Consider the following 23,081-nt stretch of genomic DNA (forward strand, 5'->3'; position numbering starts at 1 on the left):
ATTATCCTCTCTTCCAACAATTACTCTATTCTCTTGTTCATCCCTAACTCTCCACCTCTTAAATTTCACCATTCACTTTTTATTCTTCTCCTTATTGCACAATTCATCAATAGTATTCTATCACGATCATATTTTCATATTTTAAATTATTTCTTAATTTTTCCGTACAGTAAGCATATCATTATAATGTTCAAAATTACCGATATACATAACTACATGCTGAATTAATTTAGACGCACCAACTATTTTGATATTCTATTATAAAAGAAAAAAAAATTCCTGGTTTAGTTCTAAAATTAAATTGTAAAAAGAAATAAATGAAAAAGTAGTTTTCCACGTGTCAAACATGTAAAGCGGTTAAAAAGGGAAACATCTGGCACCAAAAACAAACAGATCTTCCCACTCCCTCCTTATGCACCGGTGTTGGTCTCTTTCTTCAAATTTAAACCCCCAAAAATCCAGTCGCCTTCCATCCCGGCACATTTTAGTTCTGTTTTCCATTTTTGGTTTCTCTCCTTTACCTCATTTTTAAGTTCTCAATCATTTTCTTTTTAAATCCAAGCAATCATAAAAGGAAAAAAAAAAAAAAAAGGCCATTGCCGTAGCATTTCAAAATTCAAAGCTAATAGCGAATGTTCTCATTTCTGTTTCACAGGTGTTAATATTTCTTCTTTAATCGACTTATCATTTATATATATGCACCGACGTTTCTCTATCTTTAAATTCTGTAGTTATTAGAACATTCAAATGTGTCCTTTCTACGTTTCTTCTAGAATCTGTTTCTTCCTTTTTAATGTTAGAAATGGTGAGTTCTTTAAATTTTGATCTTGTAGCGAACGCTGCCATTTTTGAGCTAAATCCTCCTCTCCTTTGTTTCTCTATCATTTATCATCTTGTTTTCTTTTTCTGTTCTTTCTCTATTGCTTGATCCTGCAAGAACGACAACGTTTCCATTAGCTTCGTTTCGGTTGTTTCAGGCGAAATATTAAGTTTCTGACAAAATCTGTTTTTTTTTTTTAAGAAAAGAAAACTGTAACTAGATCTGGAGTTTAGCAATATTTTTAGTTTCTGATTCCGTACAATTTTATTTTCCTTTTCTTTTACCTCTCAATTGTCATTGCACATGATTTACTTATAAGCTGGGATGGATTAATTTATAATTGCTCTTTCAATTTGGTTTGCAGTTAACATCTGAGAGTTTTGCGTTCCGTTCTGGGGAGAGTGTTTATAATAGCGTCGAAATGCGGGGACGACATGTCGATTCTTATTCCATGTACAAGCGTGGTACCAGAGACCACGTAATCAATACCTATGACTATGACAAAGAACAAGGTTCAGGGGGTTCATCTTTTTTCTATTTTTACCTTAATTGGTATTAAGAAATGTTATTTTGTATTAAATTTGGTTATATCATGAATTTATTAAGCAAAGGTTTTTACTATTAATTTGTTTCTTGGGCTGCAAGTTGTAAGTTATTAAGTTGATAAAAAAAAGGTTAGTAAACTAATCAGGAAGCAATTTATATTACCTTTTTAAAAATCATTGCAAGTTGCATGAAGTTCAAAGCTTTGGTTTTGCTTCTTTATGTTGGGTTTTTAGTACCTCAGCTATCTTCATGCATTTTGATCTATTTGGAATGACTTGAATTCCTTTTTTCTTTTTTTGCTTAATTTATATGATTTTGTATTTTCTGAATGAAAGTTGTCTTTATTAGGTACTGATAGTTTTCTGATTCTTTATGTGAGTTTTTAAGTACGATTGCTGAGTGGAGTGGGGAAAGATATTGGAAACCCGTCTTGGAAACGATCATTCCCGTATATACTCCTGGCAGCCTTATCTTCCTTCTTATTTGGTTATCATCTTGGGTATGTTCACAATTCTTTTTTTGGTATATCTAGAAATTCTGTAGACAATGAATTCTTAATGCTCGCTATTTTTAATGCAGAGTAGTTAATGAAACTCTAGAGAGTATGTCACATGACCTTGGTTTTCATGGGGATACCATGGCTGAAGGTACTGGAGCAATGAATTTGTAGCTCTCGTCTTATTTGAGAAACCACTCTTATATGTTGTCTTTTGTTGAAATCAAGGTCTGGTTGTAAGTACATGTTTAGGGGGTGCCTTTGTTGGATCGCTGTTCAGTGGTTCGATCGCAGATGGGGTTGGGCGTCGTAGGGCATTCCAGCTGTGTGCTTTACCTTTGATAATTGGATCTTCAATGAGGTAATTGCAATATTAATTTCTAGCATTTTTGTTTCGAATTTATCTCAAATAGGCCGTTCATTATGCTTTTATTTTTTAAAATCTTCCATTATGTTTAAATGCTTTTATATTTTATGATGTCTTGGAGGGTTTGTTCTGAATTTGTTTTTTTTTTAGTTAAACGAATATTCACTAGGCCAAATTTCAGTTTAACTGATGCATTCATCTTGTTAATTTCCAGAATCATTTTGTTGAAAGTTATTGCGTCACTCCTACATTTTTCCTTTGGTTCTCATAAAGCAAATAAAATTATAGAGAATAAGTTAGGGGGTTGTTTTTGGCTTCATGCTTGCAATCTTTTAAATTGATAATTGTGTCTTCACTTTACATACTTAAATTATATTCATTAAAAAATATATATTCTTGCAGTGCAACGGCAAAAAACCTTTGGGGCATGCTTCTAGGGAGGTTATTTGTTGGGACTGGAATGGGTATTGGCCCGCCTGTTGCAGCTCTTTACGTGGCAGAGGTATCTAAAAGACGACTAAGGTTCTATTTTTGTGTTATACTTATACTGCAAGCTTTTTCTCTTCTTTTCGTTTTTACACATATTAATGTGTTCCATGATCAGGTTTCTCCTGCTTATGTAAGAGGTACATATGGAAGCTGTAGTCAACTTGCAACATGCTTAGGATTGATGGGTGCTCTATTTATCGGGTTCCCTGCTAAGCAAATTGAGGGTTGGTAAGAAATGATGAACGAATTAGTAGTAGCTATGATTATGGTAATCAACAAAAAGATTGTTCTATTATGTTGTTTATAGTTATTTGAAGCAAAGCAATATTTAGGATGGCACCACCACTTGCCACCACAAGATGATGTGCTTGGTTCCACATTCTCTTTTTCAAAAATAAAAGGTCATTGGAACAACATTTAAGAACTTGGATTGCGCTTTGCTGACTCATATATTAATAACATATTTTATAACTTGATGATGTGTGCAGGTGGCGCATGTGTTTCTGGGCATCTGTTGCTCCTGCTGCTCTACTTACTGTTTTTATGGAGTTTTCTGTAGAAAGTCCCCATTGGCTTTTCAAGGTAATTTTCTCTACCTTCATGTTCGCTGACAACAATTTTAGGTTCTTCCATTACATGGTCAGCGTCGTTAACTTTCATCTTGTCATAAAAAAAAGCGAGTTCATATTGTGTTCACATTTTATATTGTTATGTTCTCTGGAACTGCAAAAAGTTAGCTTTACATATATCAATATATCATGCATTAGCACTATCACTTAAATAATAAGCCAGGTTTCAATTGTAATTAGATTTAAGGATCTGAAGATAAGGCCATTGTACAGTTAAGCTTCTTTTTGAAAATTTATTCAACTGAACAGAAATTCGAGAATGCAGGAGTTTACATGTGAAGTAGATAATTAAGATCTAAGAAGTGTCTATAATGCAGGTGCTCTATGTGTTGAGATAGGACAACAGACCTTTTTTTTTTTTTTTATAAATATAGTCTGTGAGGCTGAAATTTTAATGTGATGGATAAGGGGAGAGTAAAACATACTAACAGAAAAGCTAGGTTCATTTCTGAGCTATGGAAGCTACTATATCCTGACTTCACCTCTTCTTACCATGGGTGAATTTCACCCTATATCTATTAAGCTAGAAAAAAAAGGAAGGATAGAAGCAGTTTTATATCCTTTCTCTTTGTTTATCTTCAATTAACTATTTTTTAAGTAGCCTCATATAAACTTTATAAACTTGCTTCAGAGAGGAAGAGGTGCTGAAGCTGAAGCTGAGTTTGAGAAACTTTTGGGAGGACCATATGTCAAGGGTGCAATGGCTGAATTGTCAAAGTCACAAAGAGGGGATGAGGCTGATACAGTCAAGCTCTCGGAGCTATTTTATGGCCGTCATCGTAAAGGTGAACATGCTAATAATTCTCAGTATGATTTTTAAGTCAGAGTATCTGTACATTTCGTTCTAAATGATTACTTACGAACTTCTCCATTGCAGTTGTTTTCATGGGATCTTCCCTTTTTGCTTTACAACAGCTCTCTGGTATAAATGCTGTTTTCTATTTCTCATCGACTGTCTTTAAAAGTGCTGGTGTACCCTCAGAGTCTGCAAACATATGTGTGGGAATTGCCAATTTGTTAGGTATAATACTTCACCAAGTATCTACCTTGTGCATCTTGGAATGCTTCTTTAATTGTGCTGTTTATACGTCTTCAGGATCACTTTTTGCATTGGTTTCAATGGATAAACTGGGAAGGAAGGCTCTCCTCATTGCAAGTTTTTCAGGCATGGTAAAGAAGAAAAGATTTGGCTTGTCGTTTAATGTTTGGTGCATGCTAGTAGCATATATATCACATCCTAATATGATTATATTTCCTAGCTGTTTGTGGCATTTATAATTTGGCATCTAAATGATGAATTCTGTTAGAGAAAGCATAAGCAATATTGGAATTTCTTGGACCTACAAAATTTGTATCCTTTTTTGGCAAATTTAGATGATTATGGTACATATTTTCAAAATCTTATGATGTTATGGTACATACATTTTGATTCTGAGTATCTTTATCGAGATCAAAAGCAAATTGCACAAAGGCTTCTAATTCGGCGAATTGGGCCAATTCCAATTTTGATTTATCAGTGACTTGTTTCATAGCTATTTGAGCCGCGGGTCCTACTCTGAAGATGGAAATCCCTACATTAATAGCAGGTCTTATTCCAGCATTGAAAAGATCAGCGGATAAGAATATTTGTCCATTTGTAATGGAAATCACATTGGTGAAGCAGTCATACTTCCTTCACCCAATTGAAAACTTGATTTAGCAGCTCTTTCTGAAAGGCACGAATGCAAATAAAAAACATCTCCTGGATAAGCTTCACAACCCGGTGGTCTTCGTAATAGAATAGACATTTGGCTATAAGCCTGTTCTTGCTTGGAAAGATCATCATATTCTGTTTTAATACAATTTATTTGATTTTTTGCTTTATGCTTTTGTGTTTCAGGCAGTGGCTATGACTATTCAGGCAACTTCAGCTAGTTCCCTAGTCTCAGGCAGCAGTGTAATTTATCTCTCTGTTGGAGGCATGCTGTTGTAAGTTGTTAATCCTTTGAACATCAAAATGTTTCTATAGTGGGATAAGCTTATTAAACTCTTGAGGCTTTGTGTCACTTTTTGGATATTTTAAAATTCCCTTTTCATTCATTATGGTATGATGGGTACCACCTGAGAAAATCTATCTTAGCGAATGAGAGGGATATGTCTATCTAAGCTAGTTAACTTAATCTTTCTCATTCAGTAGGTTGCCACGGTGCGTCTAAGGTGACATTATTACAGACTTTTATGAAGGCTATTTAAAGGAAACATTTAACTTTAGCAACATCATTTTAGGGTGTGGCAGTTTCTTTACACAAACTTGATGGTGTGAGGATGCAGGTTTGTCTTGACCTTTGCTATGGGTGCTGGACCGGTGCCTGGTCTCCTCCTATCAGAAATGTTTCCTAGTCGGGTCAGGGCTAAGGCGATGTCAATTTGCATGGCTGTCCACTGGGTAACCAGTTTTTAACTTTTCTCCCTCTTTAACATCCTGTGGCTGGACAGGATTTTATAATTTTTATTCTTTGCTTTTGACTCTTAAATGTGCAAATAATCGCACAACCATTTCAAATGCGTTTCTTACTAAGATGAATGGTGAACAGCCACTTGACTCTTTGATCTCTCTCTCATTTGTTTCTCTTGTTTTCCTTCCTTAACTTAGTGGTCTTTGTAACAGATGATAAATTCCTTAGTGGGTCTGTTGTTTTTGCGATTACTGGAGCTGCTTGGACCGTTAGTCCTGAATACAATTTTCGCCACCTTCTGTTTGCTGGCTGTAATATTTGTAAAGAAAAATGTGTTGGAAACTAAAGGAAAATCGCTTCAAGATATTGAAATTGCACTTCTTCCACCAGTATAGAGGTTTCAATTTCTTGTAGAAAATTTTATATTCCATATATCATAGTATTAATAATGAGTTAGCAGAAATTATTTTATTTTATTATATTTGTACTATAATATAAATTGAATATTTATTAGTACAAAAACAATAATATGTTATCATGGTAATAATAATAAAGACATAAGAAAATAATGATACTTTGCAGGAATCGATTATATTTCATCACTTATGAATTTTTATTAATTTACAAGAGTTACAAATTTACATATTAAAACAAATAATTTATATTAATTGATTAAAATTTTAAAATCGATATTTCACATATAAATTATAATATTAATAACTTTGAATATCAATTAAATATTCTTTTACTTAAAATCAACATTTAAATTCTTTCATAATATTTTTCGTAACAATATTAAACACAAAATCTTTAATCAAATTTCTCCAAAATACTTTTGAAAAATACATTTTCACGTATAGCAATGCTCATATTAGTTTTAGTGGGGGAGGCTTTACAACTTGATTTCTGTCAAAAACCCACCTGAATTCTGGGCCATTGTGCAGGGAGGTGGTGAATAGGAAGTTGTTGTTGTTGAGTTCAGTGCAGTGCGGTGCAGTCATTTCTTTTGAATCAAACTTATTTCTGAATACAAATCCAAAGCTTGCTAAAAGATGTCATGGATGAAGTAATGAAATGAAACATGTTCGGATCTGCTCACTCTCCACAGGCCCAAACAGCGTTTCCGTTTTTGTTGTTTCTTGTTGTTGAATACTGTGTGACCACATTTACCTGCTGGATATTCCTACGCACAGACATCCACATGGGTTTGAATATTTTTTACTTTTGAGATTTGGTACTGAGCCATCAAAAGGAACTGTTTGTAACATCATTTGGTTGTAACATCATTTGAGTAGAAAAAATGAGTTGGTAGTTGCTTCAGATGGCTATAGTCAAACTTGATCTCACTAGTTCCATCAGCTCTAGTGATGATCTGACTTTTTGTAAATCGGATCTGTTGGTCATGTTGGTGGATCTGTTTATAGTTGTTACCCATTTTTCAGGTAAAAGCTTTAAAAGTTTCTGCTTAGAAACATGAACACAGTGTGGCTCTTCTCTTGTGTTTACAGAGATGAGAAGAGAATCTTAAGATCCTTAATTTGATAATTTGTAGAAAAAAATTTCATGAGTATGCACAGTCCTCTAAGTTTGATAAGCATCTTATTTATGGTGGCTAAGAAGAACAGTTAGTCACTCTCGAAATCCCTCCTAATTTTCCTCAAGAATGGAGTCAACATTAATATTCTCATATCCATTTTGGAGCGGTTCGATTGGCCTTAAATTATCATGGAACTTTAGGCAAACCTGTTGTTTCCAGGATTGCACTTTTAGATTCTAGATACAAGCGCTACCAGGATGCTTGCATTGGAACTGTTGAAGCCACTCTCAGTTCAGGAACGGCCATGGTAACTCTGTTTCCTAATTTTACCATGTCCCTTCATGATACCAACCTGATGGACGCTCTCAAGGTTCAGATTCAAATCATTGGAGTTGAAATAGTTGAATCGGCGGTTACAGCAACCCTTCACTATTAGATAGTGTATAGAGTTCAAGATCATGCGTTCTAGATGAGGTTGAAAATTAATCAACGAAATAGTTAACATAGAAAAATATCATAAATAATCCTTATCTTTAATCAAACTTTCATGATAATTAATTTTAGTTACTTTCAATTACTTTTCCAGTTTTAATAAAATATTAATAAATTTCAACTCAATACTTTGGTGAGAACTACAAGTAAATATAGCATTGATTTTATTAATTTCTTCTTTTCAAAATTTATCTTGAAAATTTGATAAAATCATGAGGATCATTTGTGAAATTATTCCTTTCTTTTAGTTGACGTTAGAACAGCTGGACTAAAATGAAATAATATCACAAATGGTCCCTCAAAATTTTATCAAAATTTCAAGATAAATTCTTTAAAAAAGACAAATTTAATAAAATAAATGCCACATTTACTTGTAGTTCCAACCAATTTCTTGGCTTAAAACCTATTAATAAATATTGTATTGAAACTGAAAAAAAAAATTGAAAGTAACTGTCATGAAAATTTGATAAAACATAGGGACAAATCATAATATTATAGAAGACGGCACCCGGAGGTGCCGACTTCAAAGCTGGGTACTGCCCTTTTTTTTAAATTTTGTTTATAACTGAAAATAATTAAAATCAGTTAAATGAAAATTTGGTAAAACATAGGGACTATTTATGATATTTTTCCATTTCTAATTTGAGCCTAAAATATATATATATACATAGAAGATGGCACCGACTTTGAAAGTTGGCTACCTCAAGCGCCGATTTTAGCTATTTCGTTAATAAATTTTCAACCTAATCTACTTTGCTAGTCTATTGATAGAGGCCCACAATTTGACCTAATATGAGAGATCACAAAAAGCCAACAAAAGAGATCAAAGAAAAAGGACTCAAACGACCAAATTTTCAACTATCTCACACAACAAATACTAACAACAGTCCTAAGTTTTTAGTCATCCACAGAGGCAAAACAATCGTTTGAGACTATTTAGTGACATAGGAGACCAAAGATAATCCAATCACGAAAGCCTTGAGGCGGGCTCATACACCTTAGAGCTACTTTGCAAACTTGGAGCACTAGAGGGTCGCAGAAATCACCCTGTATAAAGGTCAAACACCCTTTTCGAAAGAGTCTAAACTCAACATTTAATTTAACTTGATAGTTACATAATAAATAAACTTACTTTTATTACTCATATAACAAACAAACTTACTTTTATGACTTATATAAAATAATAAAATATCTAATCATATCTAATCACTTTCATAGTCTGTACTAACATCAGAAGTGAGTTCAGTTCTTCTATCATCTTTGTTTTTTATTTTTTAGCTTTGTAACACTTTATCTCCATCTATTCAATATTTTGTTTAAGACCATCACGTGAGCTGTCAAGATTGTCTTCTACTTTTATATGTGATGTCTTTTCCTGCGAAATGTTCTAAGTTGGTGTACTTTCTATTGCACTGCTAAAAAACCATGAATAGTCTTGTAACCATTCTTTTGGATCTGATATATTTAACTGGTAACCATCTAATATCTTTTTTAACTGTTTTTGATAAAGTGTCGGTAGTTTAATCCTTATGTTATTAATTTAAACGCATAAAATATGCAAAATAAACATCATAGTTTATAATATGCTGAGGGCAGCAGCTCCCGTATCAAGTAGCTTTATAGCTTAAACCCCTACTTCGAAACAGAATCCCTTTGGTCAGCTAAACCTTTTATCCTAATTCCCCAGCTCCAAACACTCACTGACTCTGACTGTATAGCCGACAAGGTATTCTCTTTTGTCTTCATTTATTCTTTTCCTTACTACGTCACAGGCTTTCCTTGTCTCGCTTGCGACACCCAGAAAATTGGAAAACAAAACTGAAAAAAAGTTTGAGAATTTTAGTTGATGAAAATGTCCAAGTAAATGAAACCCAAGTGCTGGGTTCTCACTAAGAAGCTGAAAATGTTTTTTTTCTTTTTCACTTTTAGAAGCAGAAAGTTATTAGCTTTAGTTGAAAAAAAAGGGTCTGGTTATTGATGTTAAGTCCACTATTTTTTAAGTAAATTTACACGTACACATGTACTTGGGTTTTCAACTTGGGGGTTAAACTAAATCATTTGATTATTAGAAATGGCTTACGAAAAATGGTGTCGTTCTACAATGTTTCCTTCTTCCTCCAACTTTTCGTCAAGCGAAGTGTTCGATAAAATGCTTCACTGATGAAAAAGTAAGGCCTTTCAAATTCTTTCATCTTTTCGTCGAGCGAGGTGTTCGATAAAATCCTTCACTGTTGAAAAAGAAAGCCTTTCAAATTCTAACGTTTGTGATGTTTTTTATCTTGTGGCTGATTTTGATAGTTTGTTTGGGATGTAGTGATTTATAATAAGAATGGAAATCAAAGATGATGAAGTGAAGAAGGCGCAAGTCGTGGAAGCCAGGGCAAGAAATATCAGCCACAACGTGCGATGTACAGAATGTGGGAGTCAGTCTATTGAAGATTCACAAGCAGATATCGCAATTCTCCTCAGAAAGGTACACTCTTTTGTTCTCTTCCTAATGGTTATGTAAAAAGCCAAGTTATTTCCTTCTGCATTTGCATCCAGATGAAATCGGTGCTTGTTAATAAAATTTTTCAGTGCTATTCTCTCATTAAATAAAATAAAAATAGTTTCTTGGTAGAATTTATCACTTAAATGTTCTCAAATTCCTAACTTCTAATATTATTGCACACTTTGGACTTTTTTGAGGGTGGTGGAACTGGTTGATCAAGTTTTTGTCAACATGGTGAAATGGTTACTTCATTGAACTAGTAGTTTGTCGGTTAATGGCTTGCTTTTACGCCTTTGTTGTTTTATCATATTTTGTTTTCTTCTAATCTGTAGATCTGCAATTGGATCGTTTCTTGTTCTGTGTGTTGTTTAGCTTCTTCATGTTCTAATATTTCTAAAACTCCGAACTCTCTGCATTCCATGGAACTCTAGTATTGTTTCATCTACCCTCTGTTTAGTAATTAAAACTATGGACTGTCTTTTGTGTTGCAAAATGAAACATGTGCTAGCTTTCATTTTTGTTTGTCTATACTTTTGTGCTTATCTTATAGCAACTTCCAACTTTTTATTTTATTATTGCAGTTAATTCGTGATGAGATTCGAGCTGGAAAGAGTGACAAAGAGATTTATAAAAAGCTTGAAGAGGATTACGGTGAGACGGTACTTTATGCCCCAAAGTTTGATCTGCAGACTGCAGCCTTGTGGCTATCACCGGTTAGTCTAAAATCTTAAGACCTCTCTGGTGGTATTGTAATCTGTACCCACATTTCATATTTAAACTAAAATAGAAGGATGTTGGGGACAGCTGCTTGTTGCAGGTGCTGCTGGTGGTATGTGGGCTTACAATAAACACAGACAAAAGACTAACGTGCACATCATGGCTTTGAATCTTGTTAGAGGTGTTCCACTGACCCCAAAGGAGAAGGAAACTATGCTAGACTTGCTCACACCTCCTCCTCCACAAGGTGTTACTCCTTCCTCCTTGTGGAGTCGATGGCGAGGTTGGTGATGGGTTTTTTTCCTATCTTTTCCTTGATGGACCTTGAAGTTTCTTTCATTGGTGAATAATCTCATATAGTGACCAGGGTGAGATAATCGGAACAGATGCAAATATAATATAATTCCAATAATCAACTATAGGCCTGACTTGTGTTTTTTATACCCTATCTTTTCTGTAAAGATAAAATGCAATTTCACTTTAATAATAGTATAACTTTTGATGTTAATTTTACGATGCATGTATACGATACCCTACCTCATTCTTGCTCTGGTTTTGCTTCTGTTTCTTGGATCTTCGAATTTGAAACTTCTTTGGGTTGGTTTATCGGACGCTTTTATTTGGTTCTTAGTTTTCACTGGCCATTGCTGCTCCAATAATTACATTTGTTTGGTGACAGACCTTTGTTCAGTCAGTTCCAGCACCACAAAATTAGGTTTTTGCCTTTACTTCTGTTATGTTAATATTTAAGGGTTTTATTGGTGATGTTAATTTTCTGAATATTTTTACTGGATTAGTTGATAGAAAAAAAGTTCAGTATCAATTTAGAACAAAAAAAAGCCTTGTAAGTACTAATTTGGAAGAAATGGACAAGATGAGTACTAATGTTATATTTAACCCAAACGAAAATTAACTAAAAATTTCGGTCCCTCTCCCGCTCTGGCCAGTTGCCTTCACCTTTTGCTTACTCCGCTAATGCTCTTACTCCCTTCTTAAAACAAAATTTAAAAAATGAAAAAAAATCCAACGATCCCTAATTGTCCAGCCGTATCAAACGGTCAATAATTAACTAATCTCGCTATTAAACGAAAATCAAACTATAGTGGTCAACCATATCTCAAGAGATGAAAGCTGATCAAATACGGTTACTCTCACGTTGGATTTCTAAGGAAATTAAAAAATTGTTTGTTTCTTATAGCTTTTGTTCCAAGTGCTGAGATCACATCAGATCAGATCGATTCAGGTAAGCTTCAAGAAAGGTCATCTAATTCAACTGTTTTAAGGAATTTATGTTTGATAAATCAAGCAGCTGATAATGATTTTTCGTTGTTCTTCGGTTCCGCTTGCTTAAGAAATATCGAATTTTCTGGTGGTGATATGCTAAATCTACTAGTATTAATTTTTTTAAATGAATTGTCATTTGACAGCTCGTTAAATTTCTCGCTCGCTTGTGCGTTTTTGTTGCTTGAATTTGGTAATGATGTAAACAAGGGTTAGATTAAGCATTTGTTGATGGTATGATTTTGAAAGATTAAAGGTCCAACCATGGAGGGGGAAAAGTTGCCGCGGATTTCCCGGAAAGGGATTCAGGAATATCTGAACAAGGAGATGCCTCATGTGGAGCTACAAAATATAACTGCTAAAGGATTGATAATCGATCATGCCCGTAAGGGATTTGTGCGCTGTACTTTCATCATACCGCCTTCTGCATCAGTTAAATTCTTAACTCTTCATCTAATATAATATTTCACTGCTATGTTTTTTTATCTGTACAACTGTGATTTAAACCGAAGTTTTTTTTAGATAGTTCACAACTTAGGTTTCATTCCATTACTTTTTTATACATTAAAAACAAACTCATATATATAATTGATTAAAAATTGTTTCAAATATAATAGGATGCACATGGAAACTGGCAAGTGGGTGCAATTGCAACGATAGTTGACATCGTTGCATCAATGGCCATATGCACCGAAACTGCTATAATTCGAGGCAATGTCACAATGGATTACAACATTTCATATTATTCATCGGCTAAAATTCAAGTATATTCCTAAAAACTTTAAAATTCCATTTATATATATATAAACTTTTCGATGGTTTACCTGTGTATATACATAAATTGCAGGAAGAAGTAGAGATAGTGGCAAAAGTTGTAGGGAACAAAGGAAAGCTTAGCTCAACAAGAGTGGAGGTGAAGAAGAAAGACGATGGAGAGTTAATTGCAATTGCCAAACAATGGACTGCTTCTAACGAATTTAGGGCACCATGGATAAACCATCCTAGCAAACTTTAACAACTATGTATTACTTAATTTGTTTTCTTCTTTTCTTCATTTAGAAATATATATAACAAAAAAAAAGTTAAAAGATTGTATTTTGATACACCAATGAAATCCATACATGATCAGTGGACTAGATTAAAACACATTATTAGAAATTAAGGAATAAAGACAGCATACCATGATGAACTCAAAATTTATTTTATTGATTTAAAAGTTTAGATATTGATATTTTCAAAAAATAAATAGATATTGATTGCTTTGTAATTGACTCATGTAAGTTGTGAAAATTTTAGTAGTAAATGTGACACTAAGGAGTGCACAAACTTTAATCCCCAAATCATAAATTTCTATTTGACTTTATAAAATTATATAATTGATGCGATGTTAAAATGGTTAGTTGACCTCTAAAAAAATATTTTTATTTTTTAAAAATTATAAAATTTAAATTCATATAATCATAAAATTATATTTTTAATCACTCTGAAACCTTATAATTTAATTCTAGCTCAAAAAAGAATTTGTTACTTCATCTTAGTAAAATAAAAATTTAAGAAGGCCGCCCATCGTTGGGAGTCTGTAGCACCAGGAAATTTGTGATGGTGGTGTGTTACCTGTAACCGAAGGGCAAAATAAGAGGGTAAAAGAAATCGAGGTTGGTCCCGTACGAAAATCCCCCCCCCCCCTTTTTAACTTTGTCTTATTGTACTCGTAATCTATATTTTAAAAGTTAAATCAATGATCAAATTGATTAAATCATTAGTTTTTTATTAAATGAATGGAACAAATTAAACTATTAGACCAATCACTGTCACTTTTTGATCATAAGTTGAAAATAAAGTGAAAAACAAATAAGATAAAAAAAAATTATTAATTCAAATAGTTTTTATCCCGATTTTTCGATTTTGGTTTCTAATTATTTTACTGGTTAACAACAGTTTTTCTTTTCAATTATGACAGCAGTTAAATTGACGGATCAATTAACTTTTTATTCAATCGATTTAATCTGTTAATTAGACTCAATTCTGACAACTTTAATGCCAAGGTCTCCTTTAATTTTGTTGCGGTTTAGAAACAGGATTAGTCTTGATCTGCATCAAAAGGGTGCATTGTCTCCTTTAGCAGGACACTTGTGTGTGGAATCGCAGATTCAATTTTTAATCGATCTCTCTCCGTTTACTTATTCTGTATGTATATAAGCCAAAACCATATTGTTTTTGGTATTTCATCCTGGGGTCCTTCTATAATATGTTGGAAACATTAACCTCCCTTGGAATGCTTCTTTTAAATGTATCTGTGTAACATATCGCCTGTTCTGACAGTATTTAGTACTTGTCAATGCATTTTGCTGTCACTTTTATAATTTCTTGATATAGAACTAAATTATATACATTACATCGACACCATATCAAAAATATATATTTAAGATATAATATGATAAAAATAATATAAATACAAATACCAAATAAATATATGAATGTGTTAAAATGTGTCAAAATTTTTATCAAGTATATCATTTTAGATTATAATGCAAAAATAACACACATACAAGTTAATGAGATTTTGACATTGCCGGAAAAATTTAGGACTTTTGAGTCCTTTCAAGTATTAAGATTTGAGTTTTATTATGCACAAGTATTATATTTTGGTCTCTAATATCACTGTATGCGGTTGTTATGAATGTGTTTGTTTGATTATATTTTAATTTTCATTTACTTGTGCTTTTGTGTTGATTTGATTATTTTTACGGCTACTCAAATATGTATTTATAATGTACTTTGGATCAGACCAAACAAACCCAAATCTTTTTAAAAGAAAATTATTTACTCAAATTCGATCAAACTTGCAAATCAAATAAATTACTCAACTTGCTAACAGATCTAATTATAAACAAAGACCATGGAATAACTTCCGATGATACAAATTGTGATAGGTCAGAATCGGACTAAACCCAATTTATATGTAATCAGACTTTTTAAGCAGCAATCCCTTTTCTTATCTCAACCTGCGAAATTGATTTATGTAATGGAATTTCATCCTTCGAAACAAAAGAAACAACAAAGTAGCAAACCGTTGTACACTGAAAAGTTAACTTTATTACAAGAAGATTCTAAAACACACTTTATTCAGTAGAATTGCAGAACAAAAAGACAGTAGTGGAGAGCCTTAAAAGTTAGAGAGCCTTAAGCATATCTTCAGCGCTGGAAACTTTGAACTGCCCATCCGATTCCACGTTAGCAACTTTCACCTTAAGGTCATCAAGCAACAAAGCAAACCTTTGTGATCGAATCCCAAAACCTCTGTCCGACACGTCAAGCTCAAGCCCTAGTGTTTTTACGTAAGCACCTGAGCTATCAGACAAGAACTTTACGTGCTTGTTTTCGGGATATGACTTGCCCCATGCCCTCATCACATATGGGTCATTAACTGCAACAGAAACCCCAAAATTCGTTGCCTGTTTTCCGTAATAATCAATGTCTAACTTGTTTGGTCGTAAAATTTATGATCAATGTTTGTTTTAAATTAACGCCTGTTTCAATTTTAAAATGAATTAAACAAGTAGTGGAAAGTTAGCAAGTTGAGTGTTACCACTGATGACGATAATCTCACTAATGCCTTTTGACTTGAGCTCCTCTGCCTTTTCAATGAAACCTGGTACATGTTTCAAGCTGCTCGGGAATTGGAAAAGAAACAACATATATGCGATTTAAGGACCCATCTGTAAAGTTTTCTAATCAAATAACAGTGAAAACAATATTTGAAAGGTAATTGTGAACATTAAGAAAATTAAAATCCCAAAGTAACGATTATAAAATATACATAAATGGTAGGATCATTATTTAAACAGGTGGGTGACAATACCAACAAAGACCTTGTTTTAAAAGCGAATTATTTGGGAGCTCGTTTTACCTGCATGTGGGGGTAAAAGCACCGGGAACTCCACAGAGAATGACCTGTTTAGCGGCAGCAAGGGAGTGTACGGACACGTTTAGAATCTGATGGGCCTCATCAGCATATGAGAGAGTACCATCGGGAATCGTGTCACCGACCACAATACAAGCCATTTACTTTTGTGGTTTTTCTTTCGTTATGAGTTCGTTGGTGGGGTGAGAGAAGAGGGTTAAGTTTTGCATGTTTACGTATTAACAGCATCCATATATATATGTAGAGGAGGGATGTTTGTTGGAAGGACAGAATCAATGGTGGTGGTACCAACTTAGTATAAGGACAATGAAATGTGGACTTTTGCTTACGGTTGGCTCGATAGAGATGGTGGGGGACTAACTTCTCACTTTTAACTCTTATGATCCATTTTCTTATTGTTTTGATTAAAGTGAGAATATAGATTTCAGTATAGTTGGCAAAAGTTAATTATGCGCATGTTGAGATCTTCAATCTCATCATACTGTTTATGCTTTATAATTTAATTCTATTTTGTAAGTCTTCGGATATGTTTTTTGTAATATAAAAAAATCGAAGATGCAAAAAAGAAATAAAATGAACATATGGTACCAGGATGTAGTCCATTTATTCTATAGACAATGGGGTTCTTGGTAAGTAAATGGTCCATCATCAATGGTGTCATGGCAGTAGCAAACAATCTTGGTAGTGTCAATAATTGAGGTTTTCAAGGACTTCTGGTTTTGCGAACAAAAAACAAACACCACCTATCAATAAGTTTTGTACTATTAAATATTTGGATTTGTTTATTGCAACATGTACCTTCCATTTTCAAATGATTCGAAGGCACCATTATTGACGACTGTATTTGAATGTTGCAGAGCAAAGAAGAATTTATAATAGTACAACGACAACAAAATACTCCAAGAAAGAAAACCCAATAAATTGTGGTCAACCTTTAATGTGAATAATTGTACTATTTCCTATCAAATTAGGCTGCCAAGAAAGTCAACAACATAAATACAACACGCTTTCCTAGAGTGATGTTTACAAAACATACATACATTGATATATAGGCAAATAAACAAGAAAGGAAAATGTAGGCATCATCAGACTCAGATCCACCCACTATTTACTGCAATACTAAAGCAGTGTGATAAAAATACAATGTAAAAAGAGGGTAAAGAATGATATATATGACACAGATTTTGGAGAAGAAATTCACACAAGTAAATGATATGCATAAAAGATGTTATATGGTTTCAAAAACTATATTTCCTACTCACTAAACACCAAACTATATTTTATATGTAGACAAATTTTGAACTGCAACAGTCATTCCAAAGCACTCATCAAGCTAACAAATATAAGGGCTTTCTCCGATCAGTGTAATCTTCTACAATCTTCAACCCATTTCACTTCAGGTTTTAACCTTGGTCCTTATATTAGACAAATCATCATCTTGCAATCGATTTAACTTTTGTTGCTTGTCGACCCGTCGGTCCATAAGCCCAGGCACAGAGGAAGTAATAAAACAGATTGATGAAACTCAATATGGCAAGAACCCAATAGTAGTTGTCGATGCGACCTTTGTTTATGTTGCTCGAAACCCAACTCTCTTTACCGCCTTTTGAAGTAATATCGTCGATGATGCTCACAACAACACTAGCTAGCACATTTGCCACAGCCAATCCGAGTCCGAAGAGGGCAGCGGCAATGCTTGACATACTCTTGGGTAACTCGGAATAGAAGAACTCTGTCTGCCCTATTGCAGTGAAGGCCTCAGCAAAACCATTCAAGCAAAACTGTGGCACAAGCCACATAGCAGACATTTTCACAACTGCAGTAGGGTTGTTTTGAAACCCGGATCGAATTGCTTCCTTTCGTCGTGCGTTCTCGACAATGGCTGAAACTACCATAGCAATGCAGGTAAGAAAGAGTCCAATTCCCATCCTTAGTTTGACACCAATGCGTACTGGTTTACCCTTGATCTTTGATGCCATGGGGAGGATCGCACGATCATAGAAAATAACCCATAGTGCAAGGGAGATGATGTTGAACATTCCATAAGAGCCTGCTGGAATCTGAAACTTTTTTGTAAGGTGTCTGTCCATAGAGCTAGCTTGAAGCACAGGAAATGAGTTTTGGCTTAAATTTATGGACATTATGATCCCAGTAGACCACAATGGTAAGACCTTAATTAGCGCTTTTAGCTCTTCCACTTGCTCTACCGTGCAAAGACTCCATGGATTTGCGGCTGAGCCATCCAGAGCAATGTCTTGTTCGGGGTTTTTGATGATGCAAGCTTTGTTTAAAAATCTAAGAGCAGGGCAGCAACATGGTAAATAAAACATGTCAGTCAAAAAATTCAAGAACGACATTTAAATGGTGAAGGATACTGCAATTATTGTTCGTACCTTAATTTGTCAGTTGGTGCAACAACGTTAGAATCCCTTTTATGATGGTAACTTGCAGTTGAGTTTGGAAGTGGAAATGTCAGATTTCGGTTTTTGTAAGCAACGATGATTACTTGAACAAAGCCAGTAAGCAAGCTCTTGCTTGCCTGCTGCTTAAGATAGAAGGGAGAAGCAAGGAAAAACACAAGAGCGGAGAGCAACATTAAGATTGCTGGAACTCCAAAGCCTACTCTATATCCAAACTGATCTTGAATATAAACAATACCCGTCAATGCAATTAAAACAGATATAGCTGCAGATGCATAATACCAGCCAAAGAAGCTCTCCAAGACCCTGACATTTTTCGGATTATCTCTTCGGTCTAATTGGTCAGCCCCAAATGCCAAGGAGCATGGTCTAACACCACCAGCTCCAAGGGAAATGAGAACAAATGAGAAGAATAATAGAGTCATCTGCGCCGATGTTGGAGAACTGCAGGTCTGGGTCATTAGGTCGCAGGGTGGAGGCTTTGACTGTGGAACCATGGCTGTTAACCATAAAAGTATCATCCCCTATAAAATTCGAGGTCAGGATTATTCTCATGACAGTGCATGATAAAGCATTTTCGAGGGAATTCATGATAGTGTATTGGAGATGTGGAATAATATGCTTGAACATATCTAACTCTAGGAATTCTATCAAAAAGATTGAGATCACAATAAATTTAACCAAAACGAATTAAAGACAATACAAAATGGAAAAATATTGTTCTTCTGAATTTAAGAATTAGGAAGATTTAATTATCGGACCACAACTCCTTTAACAAATTGTTTCTAAAAGAACTTTAAGTGCAAACTAGCACTATTTCATTTTGGCCCCAATAGAGAACCTAATCATATGATTCAGAAGCCAAGTTGCTCACCCCCCAACTCTCGAATAGGATTGCACCAGGCGAGCAGGCTGGACCAGTGTTGAAAAACGCTATACATACAGATTTTTCTTCTGTAAACTAATAATAGAGTAAGATGATGAAAAAGTAAAACTGGTCCAGTGCTGATAACCATAAAATGTCTCTATTACTTTTCGCTTTGGTAAAAGTGCTGTCAGAGCTGGTATCGGGGTTTACCAGTAGAAACTTGGTAGCATTTTTGTCAAACCTTGCACCAGTGTTCCAAGGCGTAATACAGATCAACTAAAGCGCCTAGCTAATTGCACTCCCAAGTCCCAAGTCCTTAAGCAAGACGCTTTGATAAGACCCGCACCTTTTTTGTGCCTACATGCACTCTTAAGGGTGACAGCCTTTAGAAATCATTCTCAACTTAAGCGTCCCTTTATATTAGTAATTTTTGTTAGTGTATATGACTATTTATGTTGTTATGGTTTTAGTAAGGAAAGAGACAATGCAAAGTCTGTCCACATTGGGAATAAGGAAGAATAATGGGCATTAACAGGACCATGCACAGGTTTCTTTTTTGAAAATATAAGTGAAGGAAACATTGAGCTAGACTGTGATGATGAGTTCTAGTAAATTATAAAGACAGTTTTGATCATCAAATCTTTCTAAAATGAAACTTCTTAAATTCCTCCCAATTTCACTCCCCATAGACATAAGTACTTGAACAAATTATAGTGTTTGTTCAAATTATTTGGTCATAATGTTTGAAAAAAAAGGGAACTTGGTCAAAAAAGGGGGCATTAATTTGGTCTAGTCTAGACCCAATAGCCAACAAAATCCACCCACCACAACCACCAAAGTTTTTAGCTGGAGTGGCAGATATTTAGACCTAATATATATGAACAAGAAACCGAATAAGTGGAGAGAGAGAAGGGTGCAGTCTCCTCGGTCCTCACTCATTTATTTAGCACCAGGCTTTATCCCCAATAATGATAAACTGATAGCAGTACCTCCAGAGCCCCAAAAAAAAAAGGTCAGCTGTTTCCTATATTCACGTGGGCTGCCGGGACAAATCCTTTGTGACAGGTGCTAACTTAGCAAATGGAATAAAATAAAACATGATCCCAAGGGACATTCTTCCTTAAGTTAAAGCTGGCCATTATCTCCTAATTAATTAATATTTGTTTTAGTTGTTGTCAACATCTATAAATTATTGGTTATTTCACTTACAAGTTAGTCTTCCAACTAGACTAAACATGGAAACAATGACCATTAAGAAGAAAATCATACGACTATATCTCAAGAAACAAGGAAACATCATATATAAAACTTGGGAGAAAATAAAATGTTACCAAGAGACTGCAAATGGAGCCCAAGCCGATGGTTAGGAATCGACCCAGATATGAATCAGCGACGAAAGCACCCAATATAGGGGTAAAATTGGTAGCAGCTTGCCAGAAAAAGAGAATATTGGTGCCTTTAGCAACTCCCATGTGATAATCTTTAATCAGGTACAGTATCATGTTGGGAACCAGCCCATAGCTCGCCACCTTCTCAAATGATTCATTCGCTGCATTTCAACAGGGAAAACCCATCATTTAAGTGTTCCAGAATCACCATGAAAACTCGTCTAAAACTTGAGTAGAAGTATCTGATGTGGATGCTAAGCTTTTTGCATGAACCAGAAAAAGTAAAGACATGCCACGCTTCGCCGCTTTAGCAAACACTCGACAAACAAAGGTTGAAAACAAATGCAAAAGCTAAAAGATGATACACCAGAGGCATGGTGAAAACCTCGTACAAACACTTATGCAACACAATGCAAAAAGAAATTATGAGTGGAATGCATTGTACCTATTATGAAAGGCATGGTAATGAGGCCACCCTTGCTGTGTGTTTCAGGCATTTCTTCGTGAGACATTTCCCTTTGATTTGATGAGTCCTCCATTTTAGTATCTTCCATAGTTGAAGTGTAGCTTTGCTGCTTGTAAAACAGGGAAAGAGCGGAGATGGAGGAAGAAGATGAAATAATGAAGCTTCAAGTTTTGAAGGTCTCCAAGTTGTGGGTTTTTAAACCAAGAAAAAAGGAAGAGGTGATTGCGTGTAACATCTGATAAATAAATCAGAAGGGCACTTTCACCCAAAAATAAATTTATATAAAAAAAAGTATATAGTAAAATAATTGAGGAATAGACATACCATGATCTTAACACCTTTTCTTGCTGGTTACATCAACCTTTAGCTTTCTCTTTATTTATTCATTTATCTATTTTTAAGAAATTCTTCTATCTTTTATTTTTGCTATAAATAAAGTACAAAAATATGATGCCCAGGATATGGTGCAGCATGTTACACTGTAATAGGATGGTCCACAAGTCCTTTTGCTCTACTTGCTCCAATCACATGTCAGTATCACTGTTAGATTTGATAACTCGGCTCAACATATTGTTCTATTTTATATGTTTTTATATGCAATTTTTTAGATATAAATTATTAAATATGTTTAATTCTACTTAATAATTTATAATTGATGTATTAAATATATCATGCTGACTGTATGCAAATGTAGCCTGGATTCAAATCGTGTTATTGTTAAAGTTTTATTTTCTCTTATAATTTATAAAAAAACAAGAATAAAAATAGTCTAAAGAGAATATTAAATTAACATAGTTTTCTATTAAAGATTTTGATGGATTAAATTATCCAAAGCAATTTAACTGATATTAATGGAACAGTACTTTATCACGTAGCATACAAATTCTTTTTATGTTATTAACCAGAATTAATTTATTTTAAGCAATTTAAATGTAAAAAAAAAAAAGAAAAAAGAGGTGATAACCAATGGATTTGGTTCTACCACTTGTATTTCCAACGTTATTGATTTCTTCTCACTCTTTTTTTAAGGAAAGCCAGTTACCGTTCAAAAAAAAGAATGTCAAAACCTATAAATATACTTACACTGTCAGCTCATCTAATATAAATCTAATTACAAGTTTGATGTTAATGAAGATAGAGCGGCAGTTACGCACTTTCCGCAAAACCCCCCGAACCCAAACCAGCAGTAGAGCACTGAATTTTGGTTCACGACGTTTCACATTGCACGTGGCCTTTTACACCTACTTTTTTATTTCTTTCAGTTTGGGTTGTTACTTGAAGCTGGTTTACCGTTTTTAGAAATTCAAGCATTTGTCATTCAAAATATATAAACCGGCTAAACTATTAAAATAGTCACTTTTTTTACCTTAGGTTACATTTTAGTCACTTATGTTTGAAATGTTATGTTTTAGTCACTTACGTTACCGTGTTGTAACATTTTAGTCACTGAGTCGTTAATTGTCAACAATGGTATAACGGTAAGTTGATGCGGCACGTTAAATCATCATCTCAAACGAAAATTTTAGGTTAAATTCTACAATTGGTCCCTATATTTTTCATTTTCAACAATTTAAAAATTTTCTTTTATGTTCTTCTAACTTTTTTTTCCATTCTCTTATGCTTCTCCCTCTATTTTCCTCCCTTCTTCATTTCTTTTAACATAGTTTTTCTATGCTTTCCATTTGTAACTAGTCCACAAGCTCGCCTCACTCGA

The 23,081-nt window shown here is 34.1% G+C and overlaps 5 protein-coding genes across 13 annotated transcripts; 3 read left to right on the forward strand and 2 right to left on the reverse strand.

The window, feature by feature from the left end:
* Positions 1–414: 414 nt before the first annotated feature.
* Positions 415–6,258, forward strand: LOC105770923 (probable plastidic glucose transporter 3). 6 transcript variants are annotated; one of them, XM_012592291.2, is made up of 14 exons: positions 415–655; positions 1,185–1,332; positions 1,754–1,865; positions 1,946–2,013; positions 2,091–2,223; positions 2,632–2,731; positions 2,834–2,946; positions 3,207–3,300; positions 3,979–4,132; positions 4,225–4,368; positions 4,444–4,517; positions 5,227–5,315; positions 5,658–5,772; positions 5,995–6,258. In XM_012592291.2, exons 2-14 carry the CDS (start codon positions 1,242–1,244, stop codon positions 6,175–6,177), a joined length of 1,470 nt encoding a protein of 489 aa, XP_012447745.1. In that variant the 5' UTR covers positions 415–655; positions 1,185–1,241; the 3' UTR covers positions 6,178–6,258. The 6 variants fall into 6 exon arrangements, with proteins under 6 accessions (XP_012447745.1, XP_012447747.1, XP_012447744.1 ...); XM_012592293.2 differs by lacking the exons at positions 415–655; positions 5,995–6,258 and adding exons at positions 666–805; positions 5,521–5,543 and having other exon boundaries at positions 5,658–5,786; XM_012592290.2 differs by lacking the exon at positions 415–655 and adding an exon at positions 668–805.
* Positions 6,259–9,396: 3,138 nt separating this feature from the next.
* On the forward strand, positions 9,397–11,527 carry LOC105770790 (cytochrome c-type biogenesis CcmH-like mitochondrial protein). Of its 2 annotated transcripts, none has more exons than XM_012592132.2 (4): positions 9,397–9,537; positions 10,126–10,284; positions 10,884–11,015; positions 11,107–11,527. In XM_012592132.2, the coding sequence occupies exons 2-4, from the start codon at positions 10,141–10,143 to the stop codon at positions 11,308–11,310; spliced, it is 480 nt and encodes a 159-aa protein (XP_012447586.1). In that variant the 5' UTR covers positions 9,397–9,537; positions 10,126–10,140; the 3' UTR covers positions 11,311–11,527. The 2 variants fall into 2 exon arrangements, with proteins under 2 accessions (XP_012447586.1, XP_012447588.1); XM_012592134.2 differs by lacking the exon at positions 9,397–9,537 and adding an exon at positions 9,576–9,979.
* A 577-nt stretch (positions 11,528–12,104) lies between these two features.
* On the forward strand, positions 12,105–13,444 carry LOC105770789 (hypothetical protein). Of its 3 annotated transcripts, none has more exons than XM_012592129.2 (4): positions 12,105–12,262; positions 12,550–12,732; positions 12,918–13,064; positions 13,148–13,444. In XM_012592129.2, the coding sequence occupies exons 2-4, from the start codon at positions 12,565–12,567 to the stop codon at positions 13,313–13,315; spliced, it is 483 nt and encodes a 160-aa protein (XP_012447583.1). In that variant the 5' UTR covers positions 12,105–12,262; positions 12,550–12,564; the 3' UTR covers positions 13,316–13,444. The 3 variants fall into 3 exon arrangements, with proteins under 3 accessions (XP_012447583.1, XP_012447581.1, XP_012447584.1); XM_012592127.2 differs by having other exon boundaries at positions 12,109–12,262; positions 12,447–12,732; XM_012592130.2 differs by having other exon boundaries at positions 12,124–12,262; positions 12,557–12,732.
* Positions 13,445–15,290: 1,846 nt separating this feature from the next.
* On the reverse strand, positions 15,291–16,444 carry LOC105765945 (peroxiredoxin-2B). Its single transcript, XM_012585232.2, has 3 exons — positions 16,211–16,444; positions 15,890–15,969; positions 15,291–15,727 (listed from the first exon to the last, which is right to left on the reverse strand). The coding sequence occupies exons 1-3, from the start codon at positions 16,363–16,365 to the stop codon at positions 15,474–15,476; spliced, it is 489 nt and encodes a 162-aa protein (XP_012440686.1). The 5' UTR covers positions 16,366–16,444; the 3' UTR covers positions 15,291–15,473.
* An 803-nt stretch (positions 16,445–17,247) lies between these two features.
* LOC105769696 (protein NRT1/ PTR FAMILY 1.2) lies at positions 17,248–21,605 on the reverse strand. The gene is made up of 4 exons (XM_012590496.2): positions 21,347–21,605; positions 20,845–21,062; positions 18,619–19,169; positions 17,248–18,520 (listed from the first exon to the last, which is right to left on the reverse strand). The coding sequence occupies exons 1-4, from the start codon at positions 21,453–21,455 to the stop codon at positions 17,659–17,661; spliced, it is 1,740 nt and encodes a 579-aa protein (XP_012445950.1). The 5' UTR covers positions 21,456–21,605; the 3' UTR covers positions 17,248–17,658.
* Positions 21,606–23,081: the final 1,476 nt, after the last annotated feature.

This window comes from Gossypium raimondii, chromosome 5, assembly GCF_025698545.1.
Source record: "Gossypium raimondii isolate GPD5lz chromosome 5, ASM2569854v1, whole genome shotgun sequence".
NCBI classification, from domain to species: Eukaryota; Viridiplantae; Streptophyta; class Magnoliopsida; order Malvales; family Malvaceae; genus Gossypium; species Gossypium raimondii.